The sequence below is a fragment of the Haemorhous mexicanus genome, chromosome 29 (genome assembly GCF_027477595.1).
Source record: "Haemorhous mexicanus isolate bHaeMex1 chromosome 29, bHaeMex1.pri, whole genome shotgun sequence".
Taxonomy (NCBI): Eukaryota; Metazoa; Chordata; class Aves; order Passeriformes; family Fringillidae; genus Haemorhous; species Haemorhous mexicanus.
Genome location: NC_082369.1, coordinates 427,740 through 450,566, shown reverse-complemented (window position 1 = coordinate 450,566; position 22,827 = coordinate 427,740). Strand labels below are relative to the sequence as shown.

The following is a 22,827-nucleotide window of genomic DNA, read 5'->3' as shown; positions in this document are numbered from 1 at the left end:
GGCCACGTGGCGCGGGCGGCGCGCGGCAGTGACGTCACGGCGCGGCGGCGGCGCGCGGAGGTCACGGGGCGCGCGGGGCGATGGCGGCGGCCGGAGGGTGCCGGGTGAGCGCGGGGACACCGGACGGGACCGGGCGGGACGGGACCCCGGGGCCTGCTCGGGACGGCGAGCGGCGCGGCGGGGCCCGGCCCGGAGCCGCCGTTCCCTCGCAGCCCGCGGGGCCCCGGCGCTCGCAGCTCCCGGTGGGGACACCCGGGCCAGGGCGGCCCCGGTTCCTCGCTCGCCGCTGCCGCCCGGCCCGGCGGGATGGAGCCTCCAGCGGGGCCGCGTCCCCGGGATTTGGAGGGGTCGAGGCTCCTCCAGCCCAACCATTCCGGGCTCCCGGGGCTCTCCCGGTGCTGCCGTGCCCCGAGCTGCTCCCGGGGCCTCTCCCGGGGCTCCACGGGGCGGTTTTGCCGTGAGCTGCGCCCGGAGCTCGCTGAGCAGGAGGGCCGGGACGAGCCCCGTGTGCCCGCGGTGAAACGAGAGCCTCGGGATCTCTGCTCCGTCCGTGCCTTTGCTCGGGAGCTCCCCGCTCCGTGGCTCCTGCCCCCGGTGCTGCCCGTGAGCCAGCTCCGGTTTCTGTGTGGGATTTCCCCGGTTCTGCCCCGAGCTCAGCACCGACCCCTTCAGAGCAGGCTCTGCGGGTTTGACCTCGGCAAGGGCAGCAGAACCATCCCGGGTGGTTCTGGGACCCTCCAGAGCTGGGGAAAAGTGTTTGGGGGAGTTTTCCCAGAAAAACCCCTCGTGCTTCTCCCGCTCCCGCTCCAGAGGGATTCATGCGGGGCTGCTGTCCCAGACCGGGGGGCTGGCAGCTCCTGGGTGCTTCCCTGAGCTCCTGCTGTGCTCTTTTCCCTGCAGAAATGTCTCCTCAGTGGGCTGTGGCTGCTCTCCAGGCGTTATCCCATCCCTGCCTTCCCCAGGAGTGCCCTGCACCGGATCTGCAGCCCTGCCCTGGGCACCCCTCAGGTTGGTCCCACCTGAATTTGTTCCATTTCCACCCCACGGTGTGCTCCCAGCAGAGTCCTCAGCTGGATGTGGCTCTGGGAAGTGCCAGTTTCAGGCTGGGAATCTCCTCTTTTCAAATGGAACTCCAGGAATTTTTGGGGCCAGTTCCAGGCTGGGAATCTCCTCTTTTTAAATGGAACTCCAGGAATTTTTGGGGCCAGTTCCAGGCCGGGAATCTCCTCTTTTTAAATGGAGCTCCAGGAATTTTCGGGGCAGCTGAGGTTGGACAGGGCTTGGAGCACCCCGGGGTGGTGGGAGGTGTCCCTGCCCGTGGCAGGGGGTGCAGCTGGGTGGGATTTAAGGATTTCAACCCAAACCATCCTGAGATTCCATGACATCCATTGGCCACGTGGCTCTTTGAAGGATCAGCTGCTGCTTTTCCAGGTAGCTCCTTGCTTCCCACCCGTTCTAAAAGTGATCCAGGGCTTGCCTCAAGTCCAAAACTTGTGGGTTTGGGGTCCTGTCTGCTGGAATTCCTTGGGATTCTCCAACATGGAATGGTTTTCTCCAGTCCAGATGCTACTCCTCGGGAGGAAGGAAGGGATTCATCTCAGGTTTCGTGGAGAACATCAAACAGGAGTTAGCCAAAAACAAAGAGATGAAGGAAAGCATCAAAAAATTCCGAGATGAAGCGAAGAAGCTGGAGGAGTCGGATGCTCTGCGGGAAGCCAGGAGGAAATATGTGAGTGTTTGGGATTCCCCTGCTTTGTTCCCTGGGTTATTCCCTGCTTTGTGGAGCCTTTCCTGCTCTGAGGGAACGTTTCCATCCACAGCTGGACTGTCCAGGAGGAGTTCTGCTTGCCTGGAAGCACTCAGTGCTAAACGGATGCCTCGGAATGTTTATTCCTTGGAATGTTTGGTTTTTTTTTTTTTTTATTTTTTTATTTTAGTGGAAAGTCTTTCCAGCAGACACTTGGCTGCATTTCTGAGCAGATCAAATAATGAGGCATTAAATTGAGCATCAGATGTTTCTTTTGAGTTGTTCACAGAGCTCTGCACATCATCATTTGCAAAGCTGCTGCTGACTCAGGCCATGAACTCCTGAAATGTTGCTTTTTCTGCCCTCAATTCCAGCCTTAATGGGTTGTGCTCCATCCAAGCTGGGTTTGAGTAGTTTCTGTCTCCTGATTAATGTTCTTTTCCCCCAGAAAACCATTGAATCTGAAACAGTGAAGACCTCAGAAGTGATTAAAAAGAAACTTGAAGAAATAACAGGGACGGTCAAGGAGGTAAAAGGGTTTTTCCTCAGGGCAGCTCTGCTGAAGTTGGGGTTTTGGGGGGCTGGGATTGTCATTGTTGGTGCCAGGTGCTGCTGCTCCTGGAGCTTTTAAAACCAGAGGCATTTATGGAATAATGGATTGGGCGTGGTCAGAGGAGACCCAGCCAGGGATTCCTCTGGGATCTGGGGGGGTGCAGAAGAGGGAGACCCCACCTGCAGCCTTGGGAGCCCAAAATAAGGGTGGAGAGAGTCAGGGGGAGCCCCTGGAGCTGCTCCCAGGGCTGGAGCCCTCTGGGAGAGCTGGGGGTGCTCACCTGGAGAGGAGAAGGCTCCAGGGAGAGCTCAGAGCCCCTCCAGGGCCTGGAGGAGCTCCAGGAGGGCTGGAGGGGGACTGGGGCTGCAATGACCTTTCCCTTTTCCCTTGCAGAGTTTGGACGAGGTCAGCAAGAGTGACCTGGGCAGGAAGATCAAGGAGGGGGTGGAGGAAGCTGCCAAAACAGCCAAGCAGTCTGCAGAGTCTGTGACCAGGGGAGGGGAGAAGCTGGGCAGGACTGCAGCCTTCAAAGCCATCTCCCAGGTCCTGCTCCCTGAGCTCCCAGGGCACCCAGAACCTCGGGAGGGAGGTTTGGGCTGAAATCACTCCTCCCCTGGCAGGGCTGAGCTCCCTGGGGGCAGGGTTGGGAAATGTCCCTCTCCAGAGGGATTCTAGCTTCCTCAAACCCCTCTTTTTGCAGGAAACATGGAAAATATCCAGTGTTTTATTGCCAGGCTGGGGCTGGCCCACCCCTGCAGCACTGCTCCTCCTGCAGCACCTTGTGCTTGAACTCCGTGTTCACCAGGCCCAGCTCCACCAGAGACATGCTGGGGGATTTGGGGGATTTTTTTAAAGGTTTTTGGGGGGATTTTGGGGATTTTTTTTGGAGGCTTTTTTGGATTTTTTTGGGGTTTTTATGGCGATTTTTGGGTGAGTTATGGGGATTTTTTTAAGGGTTTTTGGAGGGATTTTGGGGATTTTTTGGAGGCTTTTTTTGGATTTTTTGGGGTTTTTATGGTGATTTTTGGGCGAGTTATGGGGATTTTTTTAAGGGTTTTTGGAGGGATTTTGGGGATTTTTTTGAGGTTTTTTTGGGGTTTTTATGCGATTTTTGGGTGAGTTATGGGGATTTTAGGGGATTTTTTTAAAGGTTTTTGGGGGGATTTTGGGGATTTTTTGGAGGCTTTCTTAGGTTTTTTTGGGGTTTTTATGGTGATTTTTGGGTGAGTTATGGGGATTTTAGGGGATTTTTTTAAAGGTTTTTGGGGGGATTTTGGGGATTTTTTGGAGGCTTTTTTTGGATTTTTTTGGGGTTTTTATGGTGATTTTTGGGTGAGTTATGGGGATTTTTTTAAGGGTTTTTGGGGGGATTTTGGGGATTTTTTGGAGGCTTTTTTGAATTTTTTGGGGTTTTTATGGTGATTTTTGGGTGAGTTATGGGGATTTTTAGGGGATTTTTTTAAGGGTTTTTGGGGGGATTTTGGGGATTTTTTGGAGGCTTTTTTTGGATTTTTTTGGGGTTTTTATGGCGATTTTTGGGTGAGTTATGGGGATTTTTTAAAGGGTTTTTGGGGGGATTTTGGGGATTTTTTGGAGGCTTTTTTTGATTTTTTGGGGTTTTTATGGCGATTTTTGGGTGAGTTATGGGGATTTTTTAAAGGGTTTTTGGAGGGATTTTGGGGATTTTTTGGAGGCTTTTTTTGGATTTTTTGGGGTTTTTATGGCGATTTTTGGGTGAGTTATGGGGGTTTTTTTAAGGGTTTTTGGGGGGATTTTGGGGATTTTTTGGAGGCCTTTTTTGATTTTTTTGGGGTTTTTATGGTGATTTTTGGGTGAGTTATGGGGATTTGTAGGGGATTTTTTTAAGGGTTTTTGGGGGGATTTTTTGGATTTTTTGGAGGCTTTTTTTGGGGTTTTTATGGCGATTTTTGGGTGACTTATGGGGATTTTTAGGGGATTTTTTAAAGGGTTTTTGGAGGGATTTTGGGGATTTTTTGGAGGCTTTTTTTGATTTTTTTGGGGTTTTTATGGCGATTTTTGGGTGAGTTATGGGGATTTTTAGGGTTTTTTTTTTGGGATTTATGGAGATTTTGAGGTTTTTTGGTTTTTTTTTTTTTAATTTTTTTTTTCCAGCTTCTGGGAGAGCCCCAAACCCATCCTCACGGGGCTGCTTTCCTTGCAGGGAGTGGAAAGTGTGAAGAAGGAGATCGATGAGAGCGTTTTGGGGCAGACTGGTCCCTACAGGCGCCCGGAGCGGCTCCGGAAGCGGACGGAATATTCTGGAGAGAGGATCAAGGAGCAGCGAGTGTTTGAAGCCAACGAGTACGTGGGGGTGCTCTGGGGGTGTTTCTCTGTGTAATTTGGTGGAAAAGGTGAAAACCAGGTCAGGGGTTGAGACCCAGGAGCTGTGGGGTGGGAGCAGCTGGGTCTCCAGCACGTTCCCAGCTGGAATGGTGATCCCCGACCTTCCTGTGGCAAAACTGGAAATTTCAGATTCTGAAGGTGAAATTTGATGTTCAGAGGTGAAATCCTGAGCTGAGCATTGTTTTCTGTTCAGTTTTATCTTCTTGCTGCTGGGTGAGGCTGAGCTCCTTTTCCCTGGGCTGCTTTGCTCCTCTGCTTTGAGTTTTATTTGTCTGGTGCTTTATTTATCTGGAGTTTTGTTTATCTAATGTTTTATTTATCTGGGCTTCTATTTGTCTGGTGTTTCGTTTATCTGGTGGAACATTTATGGGGCCATCATTTATGGGGCTGCAATTTATTTTATAATTGATAGGGCCATCATTTGTTTTGTGATTGAGCTCATCATTTCTGTGCTGCCTCAGCCTCAGCGATGCCAAGTGCTGCAGGGATATTCCTCAGGGTGTTGTTTGTATTGGTTACGAGTTAATTTTTCCCAAATATCCACATTTTATCCCTGTTTTCTGCCCTCTCTAGGGAAGCCATGGGCATGGTGCTGCATAAAGACTCCAAGTGGTACCAGCAGTGGAAAGATTTCAAGGACAACAACGTGGTTTTCAACAGTGAGTTGAGCACATTCCCTCCTGGATCTGCTCCCATCTGGGCCTCCAGCCCCAGCAAATCCCAAATTCCCACTTTTCTCTGTGGGCTTGGAGCCAGTTCTGGGAGTGCTGAGAAGGGAGAGAGGCAGAGCTGGGAGCTCTCAGCTGCTCCAGCTGCTCCAGCTGTGCTGCAGCCCCTGCTCCAGGGCACCAGACCCTGCTCAGGGGAGCTGAACTTTGCTGTTCTCCCCTCCTCAGCTTCGTTCTGGCTCCAGGGACAGGGAGGGCAGCTCTGCTCCTCCCCAGCTGGAGCCCAAAACAAGGAAAATCCTGAAAAATCCAGGGAGTTTCACACAACTTCCAAATTGGTGAAAGGCTTTTTTAAAAAAACCAGAAACTCCTGTGATCTCTCTGTGGTGTAAAGCTGACCTTTGATATCATCCGAGGCTGTTTCTAGTGCAAATGCCCTGAAAACAATCCCAGAATTCAGGTTGGAAAAGCTCTCCAGGACCTTTTTGAGTCCAACCTGTCCCTGATCCCCACCTTGTCACCCCCAGGGCCACCTCCAGGGATGGAGACTCCTCCCGTGGGAGCAGCCCTGCTCAAAGTCAGCCTGATCCTGAATTTGCTCATTCCTTTGGATGAACTCCATTCCCAGAGGTGTTAAATCTGAGTGTTGGCAGAGGAGGAGTTGCTGAGAGATCAGAGCATGGCAGGGAAATGGGGAATGAAATGGGGAAAAAACAGAAAATGGGAAAAAAACCAGAAAAATGGGGAAAAAACCAGAAAAATGGGGAAAAAAACAGAAAAATGGGGAAAAACCAGAAAAATGGGGAAAAACCAGAAAAATGGGGAAAAACCAGAAAAATGGGGAAAAACCAGAAAAATGGGGAATAAGATGGGGAGCAGACGAACTGCCAGGTGGTGCCTGGTGCTGAACAAGGGGATGCAGGAGAGGCTGGGCCCTGCTGGGAGGCTCCGAGCTCTCTGTCCCCTGCAGGGTTCTTTGAGATGAAGATGAAGTACGACGAGAGCGACAACGCCTTCATCCGAGCGTCGCGCGCCGTCACCGACCGCGTCACCGACCTGATCGGTACGGGGACAGGGACAGGGATGGGGACAGGGACAGGGACTGGGGCTGGGACAGGGGCTGGGACTGGGACAGGGACAGGGACAGGGACAGGGGCTGGGACAGGGACTGGGGCTGGGACTGGGACTGGGACTGGGGCTGGGACAGGGACTGGGACTGCTCCTGGGGACAGGGACAGGGACTGGGACAGGGGCTGGGACAGGGACTGGGGCTGGGACTGGGACTGGGACTGGGGCTGGGACAGGGACAGGGGCTGCTCCTGGGGACAGGGACAGGGACTGGGGCTGGGACAGGGACAGGGACAGGGACTGGGACAGGGACAGGGACAGGGACAGGGACTGGGACAGGGACTGGGGCTGCTCCTGGGGACAGGGACTGGGACAGGGACAGGGACAGCCCCTGGGACAGGGACGGGGACAGGGACGGGGACTGGGACAGGGACTGGGACAGGGACAGGGACAGGGACTGGGACAAGGACAGGGACTGGGACAGGGACTGGGACAGGGACTGCTCCTGGGGACAGGGACAGGGACAGGTACTGGGATAGGGACTGGGACAGGGACTGGGACAGGGACTGGGACAGGGACAGGGACTGGGACTGGGACTGGGATGGGGACAGGGACTGGGACAGGGACTGGGACAGGGACAGGGACTGGGACTGGGACAGGGACAGGGACTGGGACAGGGACAGGGACTGGGACTGGGGCAGGGACAGGCCCTGGGACAGGGACTGGGATAGGGACAGCGACTGGGACAGGGAGAGGGACGGGGACGGGGACAGGGACAGGGACTGGGACAGGGACAGCCCCTGGGACAGGGACAGGGACAGCCCCTGGGACAGGGACAGGGACAGGGACAGCCCCTGGGACAGGGACAGGGACAGGGACAGGGACAGCCCCTGGGACAGGGACAGGGACTGGGACAGGGACTGGGACTGGGACAGGGACGGGGACAGGGATAGGGACAGGGACAGGGACAGCTGCCCTGAGCTGCTCTGGGCTGGGGCTGCCAGCCCTGGGCCCGTCCCAGAGCTCTGCAGCCCTTCCGTGGGTCACTGTCCGGGGGAGGGACAGCAGGACAGTCCTTGGGGTCAACCTCAGCTTCAGCTTCAAGGCTGGGGTCGTTCCCGGGGTGGCTTTTCCTCCCTGTCTGTCCCTGTCCCCTGGTGCTTGCCCTCCCTCTGTCCCCAGAGCTCTGTTCCTCTGTCCCCAGAGCTCTGTCCCCCTGTCCCCAGAGCTCTGTCCCTCTGTCCCCAGAGGTGTGTCCCTGTCCCCAGAGGTGTGTCCCTCTGTCCCCAGAGCTCTGTCCCTGTCCCCAGAGGTGTGTCCCTCTGTCCCCAGAGCTCTGTCCCTCTGTCCCCAGAGGTGTGTCCCTCTGTCCCCAGAGCTCTGTCCCTCTGTCCCCAGAGGTGTGTCCCCCTGTCCCCAGAGGTGTGTCCCTCTGTCCCCAGAGCTCTGTCCCTGTCCCCAGAGGTGTGTCCCTCTGTCCCCAGAGGTGTGTCCCTGTCCCCAGAGCTCTGTCCCTCTGTCCTCAGAGCTCTGTCCCTGTTCCCTGGTGCTTGCCTTCCCTCTGTCCCTGTCCCCAGAGGTGTGTCTCTCTGTCCCCAGAGCTCTGTCCCTGTCCCCAGAGGTGTGTCCCTCTGTCCCCAGAGGTGTGTCCCTCTGTCCCCAGAGCTCTGTCCCTGTCCCCAGAGGCGTGTCCCTGTCCCCAGAGCTCTGTCCCTCTGTCCCCAGAGGTGTGTCCCTGTCCCCAGAGGTGTGTCCCTCTGTCCCCAGAGGTGTGTCCCTCTGTCCCCAGAGCTCTGTCCCTGTCCCCAGAGCTCTGTCCCTGTCCCCAGAGGTGTGTCCCTCTGTCCCCAGAGCTCTGTCCCTGTCCCCAGAGGCGTGTCCCTGTCCCCAGAGCTCTGTCCCTGTTCCCTGGTGCTTGCCCTCCCTCTGTCCCTGTCCCCAGAGGCGTGTCCCCGTGTCCAGCTGCTGGTGGCAGTGCCAGCAGCCCCGCGCTGTTTCTGCAGGGGGGTTGTTCTCCAAGACGGAGCTGTCCCAGGTGCTGACCGAGATCCTGCGGGTGGATCCCTCCTTCGACAAGGATCGCTTCCTGAGGCAGTGTGAGCGGGACATCATCCCCAACGTCCTGGAGGTGCTGCCCTGCCTTCTCCCCTTCCTCACCCCCTGGAAAAGGGCTTTGCCTTTGCTTTTCCATCGCTCAAGGCAAAAGTGGGGTCAGGATTTGTTTCTCCAGCTTTGCACGGGAAAGGTTTTAGCACAGACCTTGGGAAAGGAGGCAGATCCCACAGTCAGGCTGAGACCAGGGCATAATAAATATATAAACAAATATTATACATACATACATACATACATACATACATACATACATATATATATATATATAAAAATATATATTTCATGAATATATAAAATAAATATATTATTAAAATTATACGATGTATTATAAAATATTAAAATATAGTATTATAAATATAATAAATTATAAATATTATATTATAAATTACAAATTATAAATTATTATAATAGTATAAGTTATAAATATTATATAATAATATTATTATAAAATATAATATAATATATATTGTATATTATTATATATACTAATATATATTATATAATATATATTGTATATAATAATATATATTATATATTTTTATATAATACATATACATATATATACATATATACATACATATATCTATATATCTATATATCTATATCTATATATATAAAATTTAGATATATTTTTAATATAGATATATAAATAAAGAAATATATATAAATAATGATTTTTCAGGCCTGGAAAACAGAAATGAGGTGGGATCAGAAGCAAAGGGTGATAGCAGAGGGGTAAGGGAAGGAATTTGGAATGTGCTCCAGGGTTTTGATCTGGGATTTGGGAAGAGCAGCAGGATGTGACCAAGGGTCCTGTGGTCATGGAAGTGTCTGGAATTTGAGGTTTTTAGGGACTCAGAGTGATGGGAGGTGGGATTGTAAAGGGATGTGGGTCCCTGTCACTGCAGCAGCAAAGACAGAGGGAATTTGGGATTAGAAATGGAGCAGGAATTGTTCTGGGTTTGGGATTAGAATTCAGCAGGAATTGTTCTGAGTTTGGGATTTGAAATGGAGCAGGAATTGTTCTGAGTTTGGGATTAGAAATGGAGCAGGAATTGTTCTGGATTTGGGATTTGAATGGAGCAGGAATTGTTCTGGGTTTGGGATTTGAATGGAGCAGGAGTTGTTCTGGGTTTGGGAGGAGCTTTAAATTGTTTCTTTCTCTGAAATGTTCTGTCTGATTTCCTCCTCAGGCTCTGATCTCCGGGGAGCTCGACATCCTCAAGGACTGGTGCTATGAGGCCGTGAGTGAGGCTCCCAAAATCCTCCCTAAATCCTGGGATTCTCCCTTTAAATGGGCTCATTTTGAGGCTCTGGAGTTCAGGGAGTTCCTGGAAGCAGAGCCTTTGTTGCTGGGTTTTATTTGGGTCTTCATTCCTCCAAAATTATTGTGCTGTAAAATCCAAAATAGTTCTGCTCTTCCAAATCCAAATCAATCCAAGAGCTGAATTTCTCCAAGTGAATTCCCCGTGCTGTTCCCCACCACCAGAGGGCTGGGAGAGCCAATTTTTTTTTCAATTTAATAAATCCTGATCAGCCTTTTTTTTTTAAATTTTTTTTTTTTTAACAATAATCCAGTCTGAAAGCAAAGAATCTTCCAGCAGCCTTGGGAATGACACCTTGGATTGCTCTGGAGGGAAAGCAGCAGCTTCCCTGCACTTTGTGAGGCCAAAATCAAACATTCCCAAGGCAGCTGGGATTGGAGATGAAGCTCCAAAGTCCAGAGTGGTCAGCCAGATAAGCCAGGGGAGGAAATGGGAATCCTGTCCCTGAGAACCCGGGGGATAAAACTCTTCCTGGATCCCAGGGGTGCTGAGATGGTGATTCTGGGCACTGAGCTCCCTCATTTCCCTGCTTTTCCCTGGTTTTTCCCTGTTTTTTTCCCAGTTTTTCCCTTTTTTTTCCCAGTTTTCCCCTTGCTTTTCCCCCTGTTTTTTCCCAGTTTTCACCTGCTTTCCCCCCTGTTTTTTTCCCTGTTTTCCCCCTGCTTTTCCCCCTGCTTTTCCCCTTGCTTTTCCCAGTTTTCCCCTGCTTTTCCCCCTGTTTTTTCCCAGTTTTCACCTGCTTTTCCCCATTTTTTTCCCAATTTTCACCTGCTTTTCCCCGTTTTTTTCTCAGTTTTCCCCCTGCTTTCCCCCCTGTTTTTTCCCAGTTTTCCCTAGTTTTCCCCTGTTTTTTTTCCCCCTGCTTTTCCCCCTGTTTTTTCCCAGTTTTCCCCTGGTTTTTTCCCCCTGCTTTTCCTCCTGTTTTTTCCCAGTTTTCCCCAGTTTTCCCCTGTTTTTTTCCCCCTGTTTCCCCCCCTGTTTTTTCCCAGTTTTCCCCTGCTTTTCCCCGTTTTTTTCCCAGTTTTCACCTGCTTTTCCCCGTTTTTTTCCCAGTTTTCCCCCTGCTTTTGCCCCTGTTTTTTCCCAGTTTTCCCCTGTTTTTTTCCCCCTGTTTCCCCCCCTGTTTTTTCCCAGTTTTCCCCTGTTTTTTTCCCCCTGTTTTTCCCCAGTTTTCCCCTGTTTTTTTCCCCCTGTTTCCCCCCTGTTTTTCCCAGTTTTCCCCTGCTTTCTTCCTGCTTCTCCCTGTTCCTGCTGCTCACTCCAGTTGTGAGTCCCCCAGCTCTCAGCTGCTCTCAGGTCCTCTCATTCTTCCCAGTAAAAGTGGGATTTCCAGCAGGATTTTTGTGAATCCCAAAGCATTTCCTGCAGTTCTTTATTCCCTTCCTTCAGCACATTTACCAAAAAAAAAAAAAAAAAAAAGTGACTTTTTCTGGCGGGGTTTTTTTTTTTTTTTCTCTCCAAGCAAAAATTCCCTTTTTTTTTTGTTTTCCTTTGATGGTGACAGAGCAATCCCAAACAATTCCCAACCCAAGTTTGTTCCTCCCTCAGACCTACAGCCAGCTGGCCCATCCCATCCAGCAGGCCAAGGCCTTGGGGCTCCAGTTCCACTCCAGGATCCTGGACATCGACAACATCGACGTGAGTTCCCTGCCCAGCTCTGCCTCAGGGGCTCAGGAGGGGCTCTTTGGGGTCAGGGGGGTTGGGAAAAAATCCTCCAGGATCATCCAGTCCAGCCTTCTTTGCTCTGAATGCTGGGCTTGAACTCTGGGGTTTGGGATTTCTGCTCCCAGAGGGGAAATCCCAGAGCTGGAGGGGAAAATCCCAGAGTTGGAAGGGAAATCCCAGAGCTGGAAGGGAAATCCCAGTGGTGGAAGGGAAATCCCAGAGTTTGAAGGGAAAATCCCAGTGTTGGAAGGGAAAATCCCAGTGCTGGAAGGGAAATCCCAGAGCTGGAGGGGAAAATCCCAGTGGTGGAAGGGAAATCCCAGAGCTGGAAGGGAAATTCCAGTGCTGGAAGGGAAATCCCAGAGCTGGAGGGGAAATCCCAGAGCTGGAAAGGGAAATCCCAGAGCTGGAAGGGAAATCCCAGAGCTGGAAGGGAAATCCCAGAGCTGGAAGGGAAATCCCAGAGCTGGAAGGGAAATCCCAGAGCTGGAAGGGAAATCCCAGAGTTTGAAGGGAAATCCCAGAGCTGGAGAGGAAATCCCAGAGCTGGAAGGGAAATCCCAGAGCTGGAAGGGAAATCCCAGAGCTGGAAGGGAAATCCCAGAGCTGGAGGGGAAAATCCCAGAGCTGGAAGGGAAATCCCAGTGCTGGAAGGGAAATCCCAGAGCTGGAAGGGAAATCCCAGTGCTGGAAGGGAAATCCCAGAGCTGGAAGGGAAATCCCAGAGTTTGAAGGGAAATCCCAGAGCTGGAGAGGAAATCCCAGAGCTGGAAGGGAAATCCCAGAGCTGGAAGGGAAATCCCAGAGTTTGAAGGGAAATCCCAGAGCTGGAAAGGAAATCCCAGAGCTGGAAGGGAAAATCCCAGAGCTGGAAGGGAAATCCCAGAGTTTGAAGGGAAATCCCAGAGCTGGAGAGGAAATCCCAGAGCTGGAAGGGAAATCCCAGAGCTGGAAGGGAAATCTCAGAGCTGGAGGGGAAAATCCCAGAGCTGGAAGGGAAATCCCAGTGGTGGAAGGGAAATCCCAGAGCTGGAGGGGAAAATCCCAGAGTTTGAAGGGAAATCCCAGAGCTGGAAAGGAAATCCCAGAGCTGGAAGGGAAAATCCCAGAGCTGGAAGGGAAATCCCAGAGCTGGAAGGGAAATCTCAGAGCTGGAGGGGAAAATCCCAGAGCTGGAAGGGAAATCCCAGAGCTGGAAGGGAAATCCCAGAGCTGGAAGGGAAATCCCAGAGCTGGAGGGGAAATCCCAGAGCTGGAAGGGAAATCCCAGAGTTTGAGGGAAAATCCCAGTGGTGGAAGGGAAATCCCAGAGCTGGAAGGGAAATCCCAGAGCTGGAAGGGAAATCCCAGAGCTGGAGGGGAAATCCCAGAGCTGGAAGGGAAATCCCAGAGTTTGAGGGAAAATCCCAGTGTTGGAAGGGAAATCCCAGTGCTGGAGGGGAAATCCCAGAGCTGGAAGGGAAATCCCAGAGTTTGAAGGGAAATCCCAGAGCTGGAAAGGGAAATCTCAGAGCTGGAAGGGAAATCCCAGAGTTTGAAGGGAAATCCCAGAGCTGGAAGGGAAATCCCAGAGTTTGAAGGGAAAATCCCAGAGTTTGAAGGGAAAATCCCAGAGTTTGAAGGGAAATCCCAGAGCTGGAGGGGAAATCCCAGAGCTGGAAGGGAAATCCCAGAGCTGGAAGGGAAATCCCAGAGCTGGAAGGGAAAATCCCAGAGTTTGAAGGGAAAATCCCAGTGGTGGAGGGGAAAATCCCAGAGTTTGAAGGGAAAATCCCAGAGCTGGAGGGGAAATCCCAGAGTTGGAAGGGAAATCCCAGAGTTTGAAGGGAAATCCCAGAGTTGGAAGGGAAATCCCAGAGCTGGAAGGGAAATCCCAGAGCTGGAAGGGAAATCCCAGAGCTGGAGGGGAAATCCGAGAGCTGGAAGGGAAAATCCCAGAGCTGGAAGGGAAATCCCAGATATCCAAGTTATCTAAAATATCTTGGGAATTAAGTTAGGCTTGGGTTTGGTGAAAAATTGGTTTTTATTTGGAGGGGTTGAGCTCCAGTGTGGATTGGGATGGAGCTCATTCCCTGGGATCAGGCAGGGGAACGTGGCAGAGCTGTTGAGATTCCCTCAGGGAAGAGGAAAATCATCCTAAAAATAAATGTATTCCTTTGTGACACAGCCCAGCCCTGTCCTGGTGCTGCTTCCTTTGTTAGGGATAAAACAGAACGTTTGGGAACATTTCAAAAGGGGAAAATCCTGCTGTCCTCAGGGCCTGTGGCTCCTTTTGGGGCAGCACAGGCAGGAATTCCTGAGCTGAGGAGCAGCAGAGCATTCCGTGGCATCCTGCATTCCCACAGAAAAAAGGGTGCAAAGAGATTTCCCACAATGGGCAGAAAGAGAATTCTGGGTTTTTGAAAGGAAAAAAAGCTGAATTTCCTCTTCTCCTGCATCCCAGGGAATAAAGTCTTTAAATATTTAACGGGACAGGCTGGGAATAGAGGGAAAAATCCTGGCAAACCAAAGGTTCCCACCTTGAAGTCGTGCTGGTTCAGTTTCTGTCTGGTTCAGAACAAATTCCTGGCCAGAAGGGGTTCAGAAGCAGGAGGAAAGGCTCTGTTTGATCCTGAGGGTCCCGTCCAGCCCAGGATGTTCTGGCTCCCAGCATTGCCTTCAGAAAATTCCGTTTTTTGGAGGGCAGGGTGCCTTTGGTTCTGCTTTCTAATTGGAACTGACGGGCAGGGCTCGTTCCCATCCCCGGATTTATGGACTTGGGGAGACAAGGAACAAATCCACAGCGGGCTGGGAGGGCTTTGGGGCTCCCAAGGTTTTATTTGGGATTTTTTTGGGAGAGCTTTTCCATCAGAGCAGGAGGGTGGAATTGATGTGGGGTGATGGTTGTGGGGTTGTGGGGTGATGTCCAGGGGTTATAGGATGATGTCCCTGGGGTTTGTGGGGTGATGTCTGTGGGGTTATGGGGTGATGTCCCTGGGGTTATGGGGTGATGTTTGTGGGGTTGTGTGGTGATGTTTGTGGGGTTTGTGGGGTGATGTTTGTGGGGTGATGTCCCTGGGGTTATGGGGTGATGTCTGTGGGGGGATGTCTGTGGGGTGATGTCCCTGGGGTTATAGGATGATGTCTGTGGGGTGATGTCCCTGGGTTTGTGGGGTGATGTCCCTGGGGCTGTGGGGTGATGTCTGTGGGGGTTATGGGGTGATGTCCCTGGGTTTGTGGGGTGATGTCCCTGGGGCTGTGGGGTGATGTCCCTGGGGCTGTGGGGTGATGTCCCTGGGTTTGTGGGGTGATGTCCAGGGGTTTGTGGGATGATGTCCCTGGGGTTGTGGGGTGATGGGGTGATGTCCCTGGGGCTGTGGGGTGATGTTTGTGGGGTGATGTCCCTGGGTTTGTGGGGTGATGTCCCTGGGGCTGTGGGGTGATGTCCCTGGGGCTGTGGGGTGACGTCCCTGGGGTTCTGTGTCCCTGCAGCTGGCCATGGGGAAGATGATGGAGCAGGGGCCCGTGCTGATCATCACCTTCCAGGCCCAGGTGGTGATGGTGATCAAGAACCACCTGGGGGAGGTGGTGGAAGGGGACCCGGTGAGTGGGGACACCTCTGGGGCCTGGGACAGGGACAGGGACAGGGACAGGGACAGGGACAGGGACAGGGACAGGGACAGGTTTGGGGCCTGGGACAGGGACAGGGACAGGTTTGGGGCCTGAGACAAGTTTGGGGTCTGGCTGTGTTTGGGGTCTGGGTCATGTTTGGGATCAGGGCCATGTTTGGGGTCTGGCCGTGTTTGGGGTCTGGGACATTTTGGGATCAGGGACATTTTGGGATCAGGGCCATGTTTGGGGTCTGGCCATGTTTGGGATCAGGGCCATGTTTGGGGTCTGGCTGTGTTTGGGGTCTCCCACTACAGCCCCAGCTCCATCCCACTCTCCCTGGCCCTGCTGGGTTTCCCTCCCCATTTCCTTTCCCTGGCAGGGCAGAGCTGGGAGCAGGGTTGAGTCACTGCATCAAAAAAACCCCAAATCCACATTTTTAGCTCGGCACCCTCCCACCAAGAATGCAGGAAATGAATTCCATGGAAATCCCCCAGGGAGCTCCCACCCCTGCCCGGAGCTGGGGGGGGTCTGGGAGACAAATCCATGATTTGGGAGACAAATCCATGATCTTTGAGACAAATCCCTGATTTGGGAGACAAATCCCTGGCACCCCTGAGTGCCTGGAGCTGGCCCTGGGGCTCCTCCCTCCTGGGGGCTTCCAGGCTGAGCCTGGCCATGGAATTCCCAGAATAAATATTGCTCTCTCCAGGCACAATAATAATAGCAATAATAGTAAATGTAATAATTGTAATTGTAATAATAGTAATTTTAATAGTAATAATAATAATAGTAGTATTAATAGTAATAATAATAATAATAAGTAATAATAATAATAATATGTGATTATAATGTATATGTTGTAAATATAATATAATGTAATGTAATATATATTATATATATAATATAATAACAGTAATATAATAGTAATTAATATAATAACAGTAATATAACAGTAACATAATAGTAATTAATATAATAGAATATAATATATATTCTATTTTATTATATTATGTTCTGTTATAATTTATTATAATATATTACTATTATATTACTATTATATTGCTATTATATTACATTATTACATTATTATTATTATTACATTATTTTTTTTTAATTTTTATTTTTTATTATTTTTTTTTTTTAATTTTTATTATTTTTATTATTTTTATTATTTTTATTACTATTTGTGTCTCCAGGCAGCTCCAGCCTATGCTGGGCTTCAGTGGCTCAGTGCCCCCTCTCAGTGTCAGTGCTGGAGCTGCCCCTTCCCAGCTCATTTTCCTTTAATTAACACAGGCTTTTAACAAGTATTGGCTCTTGCAAGCCTGGCCTTTGGTCCAGGCTGGAAAAATGGGATTCCTTGGGATGCTGGGGATCTGGGCTGGTTCACAGCCAGGGCAGAGCCAGCTGATCCAGGGATTCCCTGTGTGGAACTCCTGGGAGATAAATATTGGTGGGATCATTGTGGAGCAGGGTATCAGAGTCTGTTTGCTGTCAGATCCCTCCAGGGCTGCAGTAAACCAGGGAGGGGAATTCCAGTTCTCCAGTGGAGCCCAAAGCTCAGCTTTAATCAGCAGCCTGGGCTTGGCTGGAGCTGCTGGAATATTGAGCACAGGGAGGTGTGGGGAGAGGGGAGCCTCAGATCCCCAGAGTTTGGGGGTGGAAGGGCCTGGAAGGGTTTGAGTTTGGGGGTGGAAGGAGCTGGAAGGGTTTGAGTTTTGGGGCTGGAAGGGGCTGGAATGGTTTGAGTTTGAGTTTTGGGGTGGAAGGAGCTGGAAGGGTTTGAGTTTGGGGGGTGGAAGGGTTTGAGTTTGAGTTTTGGGGTGGAAGGAGCTGGAAGGGTTTGAGTTTGGGGGTGGAAGGGCCTGGAAGGGTTTGAGTTTGGGGGGTGGAAGGATTGGAGTTTGAGTTTGGGGGGTGGAAGGGGCTGGAAGGATTGGGGTTTGAGTTTGGGGGCTGGAAGGATTTGAGTTTTGGGGTGGAAGGGTTTGAGATGAGTTTTGGGGTGGAAAAAGCTGGAAGAGTTGGAGTTTTGGGGCTGGAAGGGGCTGGAAGGGTTTGAGTTGGAGTTTTGGGGCTGGAAGGGTTGGAGTTGGAGTTTTGGGGCTGGAAGGAGCTGGAAGGATTGGGGTTTGAGTTTGGGGCTGGAAGGATTTGAGTTTTGGGGTGGAAGGGTTTGAGTTGAGTTTTGGGGTGGAAGGGGCCCTGCTGGCAGCCTGGCCCTGCCCCTGAGAGCATTTCCCTGGCAGGACAAGGTGCTGAGGATGCTCTACGTGTGGGCCCTGTGCCGGGACCAGGACGAGCTGAACCCCTACATGGCCTGGAGGCTGCTGGACATTTCCTCCTCCAGCACGGAGCAGGTGCTCTGAGCAGGGCTGGGCTGGGCCCTTCCCACCCTCTGGAAGCAGCTCCAGCCTGGAAACCCCCGGGAGCAGCCCAGGCTGGGGGTCTGGGAGAGCTCCTGATCCCTGAGGAATGGGAATCCCTGCTTGGGGACATCTGGGACGAGAGCTGCTGCTCCATGCTGGTGCCTCAGAGGCTCCTGGGCAGCTGGAACCCCCCAGAGCTGTCCTTCCTACCTGCTGGCACCCTTGGAGATCCCTGGAGATCCTTGGAGGGGCTCCTGGCTGCCCATCTCCTGCCCAGGCTCCAGCCTCGTGTCCCTGCCGTGTCTTGCACTTTCCCAAACCAAATACAACCAGGACTTTGCACATGGAGCTGTTGGATCCTCAGGTTGGTGGTGGGCTGGGGCTGACACCTGAACATCCAGGGCGAGGTGGGTTTGTTTTGGGAGGGGGAATGTTGGTTCTGGTCACAGGGAGCCACGGCTGCATCCCTCGGGGTGCTGGGGAGGGGTGGGACAGGAGGGGGAGGGCAGGGGGAGTGGGACAGCTTTGGGAACGCTGAGTTTTCCTGTCCCACTGCCAGGAGGAAAGCTGTGCTCCTTGCTCAGCTCTCTGGCCTTGTCTGCTCCTCGTCCCTGCACAGATCCCAGTCCAGGAGCAGAAACTTCCCCAGTTTGCTGCTGGAGCGTGGGGTGGATCCCAGTCTAAAAAATGGGGTTTGGAAATCCCAAATCAAGGAAAAAAATCCCCAAGGTCAGGTTCCAGTGGCAGCACTCAGTGGGGTTTGGGGCCCTCTCCTTCTTGAGCTTCTTTCTGCTGGGAGGAAGAGCAGGGGGTGGCTGAGGGGGAGCAGAAATTGTGGGATTGGGCTTCTGGAGGGGTTTGGGAGCTGAGCCAGGGCCCAGGCACCCCCTGCCCATGGAAAGGGAGCTTGGGAAAAGGTTTGGAGGGGAAATCCAAGGATTGCTGTGCTGCTGAGGGTGAGGCAGGAGAGCTCTGCCCTGCCAGAGTGATTAAAGAGAATAATTCCAGTTCCTCTCTTGGAGTGTCTGCAGCTTTGGACGTCCCTGGGAGCTTCCCGAGCCCTTGGAGCAGCCCTGGGGTGTGGGGGTGGCACATTCCCTGTCTGGGTCACCCCCAGGACAGGCTGGGGGTGGCATTTGGGGCACAGCCAGCCCAGGGAATGCTCCAGCCTGGAATGCTGCCATGGAGCAGGTCCAGGGCAGGGTTTGGAGCCCCAGGAGGGGCTGAGGGAGCTGGGCAGGGGCTCAGCCTGGAGCAGAGGAGGCTCAGGGGGGACCCTGTGGCTCTGCACAGCTCCTGCCAGGAGGGGACAGCTGGGGGGTCGGGCTGTGCTCCCAGGGGACACCAGGACAAGAGGGAACAGCCTCAGGCTGGGCCAGGGGGGGTTTAGGTTGGATATTGAGAAAATTCCTCCATGGAAAGGGTTGTAAAGCCCTGGCACAGCTGCCCTGGGCACAGCTGGAGCCCCCAGCCCTGCAGGGATTTACAAGCCAAGGGGATGTGGCACTTGGGGACAGGGCCAGGGGTGGCCTTGGGGGCTTTTCCAGCCCTGTGCCAAGGGCTGGGGGGTTCTGGGGGGTTCTGGGGGTTCCGTGGATCCGGGCACTGCCAGCCCTGCCCTGGCTCCATCCCCGGGATGCTGCAGGTTGCCATGGGGATGGGGATGCTGGGATGGTGACTCAGAGCTGCTCCTGCTGGCTCTGACATCCCGTGGGCCGTTCCCATCCCACCCCGGGGGGCTCTGAGCCCCCACATCCCCTCACCTTCCCAGGCTGCTCCCGACCTCCAGCCCGGCCTTGGGCACTGCCAGGCAGCCAGGGCTGCTCTGGGAGCCCCACTCCAGGGCCTCCCCACCCTCGGGGACTGGAGTGAGATGATTCCAGCCCATTCCAGGGGTCTGTGATCTCCCAGCTGCCCCTAGGCCATCCCTCACTCTTACCCCGAGGCATTTGGGGCTTTTCCCAGTTCAGTGCTGGGTTTGATGGAATGTGGTGATCAGGGGGTCCCCAGGGGTCCCTCAGTGCCCTTTGCTCCTCTCTTCCTCCCTCCAAAGCATTTTTTAGGGCTGCAGCCCCTGCTGCCAGGTGAAATTGTCCTCCCTGGGCCTTTCTGGCACCGGGGCTCTTCTTTCCAGCCTTTAGCACACAAACCATCCCTGCCAAACGACAGCTCTGAGCCAAGCCCCGAGCACCAAGCTCGTTTAGGAACAATTCATTAGAGGGGGGAGGTTTTTTTGAATGAGGTGTTTTTCATCTGGGAAGGGAGCTGGGACAGATCCATGGAGCAGCAGCCTCCTGTGCTGCCTCTCCAGAGCTCAGCTCCTCTGCCAAAGCCTCAGAGATGGTTTTGGCTTTTGGTTTTTGGGGTTTTTTTTTTGTGGTGAACGATTCCAAAGTGATTCTTCTCCTGTCTCAGATCAGCTCCAAGAGCTGTGAGTTCTCCCTGGAGCTGCTGGGAGGAGCGGGGGCTTTGTCAGGCTGGGAGGAGGGATGAGTTACCGAGGGATGTGGGGATCCTTCTGCCTCTGACTATTCCTGCCAATTAAAAGGAAATAAATAAACCTTAACTAAGGCAAAGGCTTAGAGAACTCTTCTCCCTGCAGAGCACGGGGAGGAAATTCCTCTTGGAAAGGTTCTGCCCGTGGCTGCCCCACCCCTGGAGGTGTCCGAGAGCTGGGACTGGGCAGAGATTTCTTTTCCAGAGGGAAAGAGCTCCCAAACACGCCCTGGGAGTGGCTGGATGCCCGAGGGGAGCAGGATCCTGACACAGAGGGGCTGGAGCAGCTGGGACAGTGCCACCAGCCCTGGCTGTCACCGAGGGGGCCCGCAGAGCTTTGGGGGATGTCCCTGCAGGGCTGGAAAACCCCGGGAATGCCCCAGGGAGATGGGATCCAACTCCTCTGTGCCATCCCTTCAGAGCCATCCCGGTTCCAGGGCGGGTGGGAAGGGCTGGGTGTCAAAGCAGCCCTGGGAGGGCAGTGACCACGGCTTAAGGGATGGATCCATGGATTTTATTCTGTCCTTGATCTCCATCTCGCCTTTCCCTGGGATGTTTTCAGCTGAGGTGCTTTTTAAAACAGCTTTAATTCGTTTTCCCTTGGCTGCTGCAGTGCTGCTAATTGGGAACTGGGACTATCTGACAGGATTTACATAGATTTTGAAACGGGAAAGGAAAAACTTCCAAAAATACCTCTCTTTTTGAACGCAAATGCAGCAGAAACTTCATGGAACCATTTTCTTAAAATACCCTGAAAATCCACCGTGATTTTGATGGATCCTGTCTGTCAGCGAGGTTTGCTCTGGGGAAGGAGGGATCTGAACAGCCCGGCAGGCTCGGATTGCAGCGGGGTCTGGGAGCGCTGCCCGGAGCTTCCCTGGGGCCGGGAGAGGCTCAGCATTCCCTGGGGTTGGGAGAGGCTCAGCATTCCCTGGGATTGGGAGAGGCTCAGCATTCCCTGGGATTGGGAGAGGCTCAGCATTCCCTGGGATTGGGAGAGGCTCAGCATTCCCTGGGATTGGGAGAGGCTCAGCATTCCCTGGGGCCGGGAGAGGCTCAGCATTCCCTGGGAGCTGAGAGAGGCTCAGCATTCCCTGGGACTGAGAGAGGCTCAGCATTCCCTGGGATTGGGAGAGGCTCAGCATTCCCTGGGACTGGGAGAGGCTCAGCATTCCCTGGGGCCGGGAGAGGCTCAGCATTCCCTGGGATTGGGAGAGGCTCAGCATTCCCTGGGACTGGGAGAGGCTCAGCATTCCCTGGGACTGGGAGAGGCTCAGCATTCCCTGGGAGCTGAGAGAGGCTCAGCATTCCCTGGGGTTGGGAGAGGCTCAGCATTCCCTGGGGCCGGGAGAGGCTCAGCATTCCCTGGGACTGAGAGAGGCTCAGCATTCCCTGGGATTGAGAGAGGCTCAGCATTCCCTGGGATTGGGAGAGGCTCAGCATTCCCTGGGATTGGGAGAGGCTCAGCATTCCCTGGGATTGGGAGAGGCTCAGCATTCCCTGGGACAGAGAGGTTCAGAATTCCCTGAGAGCTGGGAGAGATTCAGCATTCCCTGGGAACTTAGGCTCATTTTCCCCGGGATCACAGGCTCAGATTTCCCGGGATCACAGGTTCATTTTTCCGGGATCACAGGCTCAGCTTTCCTTGGGAGCACAGGCTCAGCTTTCCTTTGGGAACGTGCCGGGCGCTGGACCCGCGGCTCCCTCCATCCCACCCGGCCGTGGGACGGGATCTCTCCGGGCGTTTGTTTGGATCCTCGGGGTGCGGGTGGGACCTGCCCTGGCGGGGATGAGCCCCGCGGTCTCCATTGGCACCGGCACGTCTGAGTTCCCCGGGAACGTCTGCCACGAGCTCCCGTAGCCATGGAGACACCGAAGCCGTGCACAGCAACACTTTTCCAGGCGTTTTTTCCCTTTTTTTTTTTCTTCCCCCCTGCCAGCCTCCTCGGGTCTGTGCGACTCTGCTGTGCCCACAGCAAGGGCTGATAATTTTAAGGGAATAGTGGAATTTTCTGTGGAATGCCAGGTGGGAGCCCTGGCAGAGCTCAGCCTTGCTCCCAGCACCCTGCTGCTTCCAAGGTCTGTGCCACCACGGCGGGCACCTCTTCCATCTCCAGCCTGGAGGATTCCGTGTGGGATGGGGCATCTCTGCTCTGGAGCCGGGCTGGGAGAGCTGGGGGCCTTGGGCTGGGGAAAGGGAGGATCCAGGGAGAGCTCCGAGCCCCTTCCAGGGCCTGAAGGGGCTCCAGGAGAGGGACTGGGGACAAGGGATGGAGGGAAAATAGAGTCAGCCCCGCTCTGCCCCGGGGGTGTGGAAGGCAGCACTCCGGAGGGACGGATCCAGGCAGGAATGGTGCAGCAGCAGGGATGTGCTTGGCTGCAGGGATGCTCTGAGGGTGTGCTGGAAGCTCCTGGCTGGAGAGGAGCAGCAGCTCCATCACCACGGTCCTGTCCCTGCTGTCAGCCCGTGCTGGCCAGGGGAGCATCCCAGGGATCCTCGGCAGGATGGGGTGAACACGAGCAGCAGCAATCCTGGAATTCCAAGCTGGCATTTGGAAGGGATCTTGGCCAAAAGCCCCCGTGGGGCCTGGATCCCTCCTGCCTGTCCCAGCGTGGGGCTGCTCCAGGGCTTCCTGCCACCCCACGGCCCTCCTGTTCCCCACATCCCCAGGGCCACTCCCGCGGATGCCCCTGCAGCCACCTTGACCCCCAATCCCGTATTTTCACAGCATTCCCATGGCTCTGCTCCTCCCTGCATCCCCAGGGTCCTCCTGCAGGACCACACCCACTGCAGCCCCCTGTCCCTGCTCCCAGGGCCCGGTGCTGTCACCTCCCCGGGCGGGTCCACCACGTTCCTCACATCGCCCCC

General features: G+C 53.6%; 1 protein-coding gene across 1 annotated transcript; it reads left to right on the top strand.

The window, feature by feature from the left end:
• Positions 1–34: 34 nt before the first annotated feature.
• Positions 35–18,469, top strand: TIMM44 (translocase of inner mitochondrial membrane 44). The gene is made up of 13 exons (XM_059869918.1): positions 35–104; positions 901–1,008; positions 1,559–1,729; positions 2,196–2,276; positions 2,694–2,843; positions 4,483–4,622; positions 5,238–5,323; positions 6,303–6,395; positions 8,404–8,528; positions 9,706–9,756; positions 11,386–11,475; positions 14,974–15,084; positions 17,343–18,469. Exons 1-13 carry the CDS (start codon positions 81–83, stop codon positions 17,460–17,462), a joined length of 1,350 nt encoding a protein of 449 aa, XP_059725901.1. The 5' UTR covers positions 35–80; the 3' UTR covers positions 17,463–18,469.
• Positions 18,470–22,827: the final 4,358 nt, after the last annotated feature.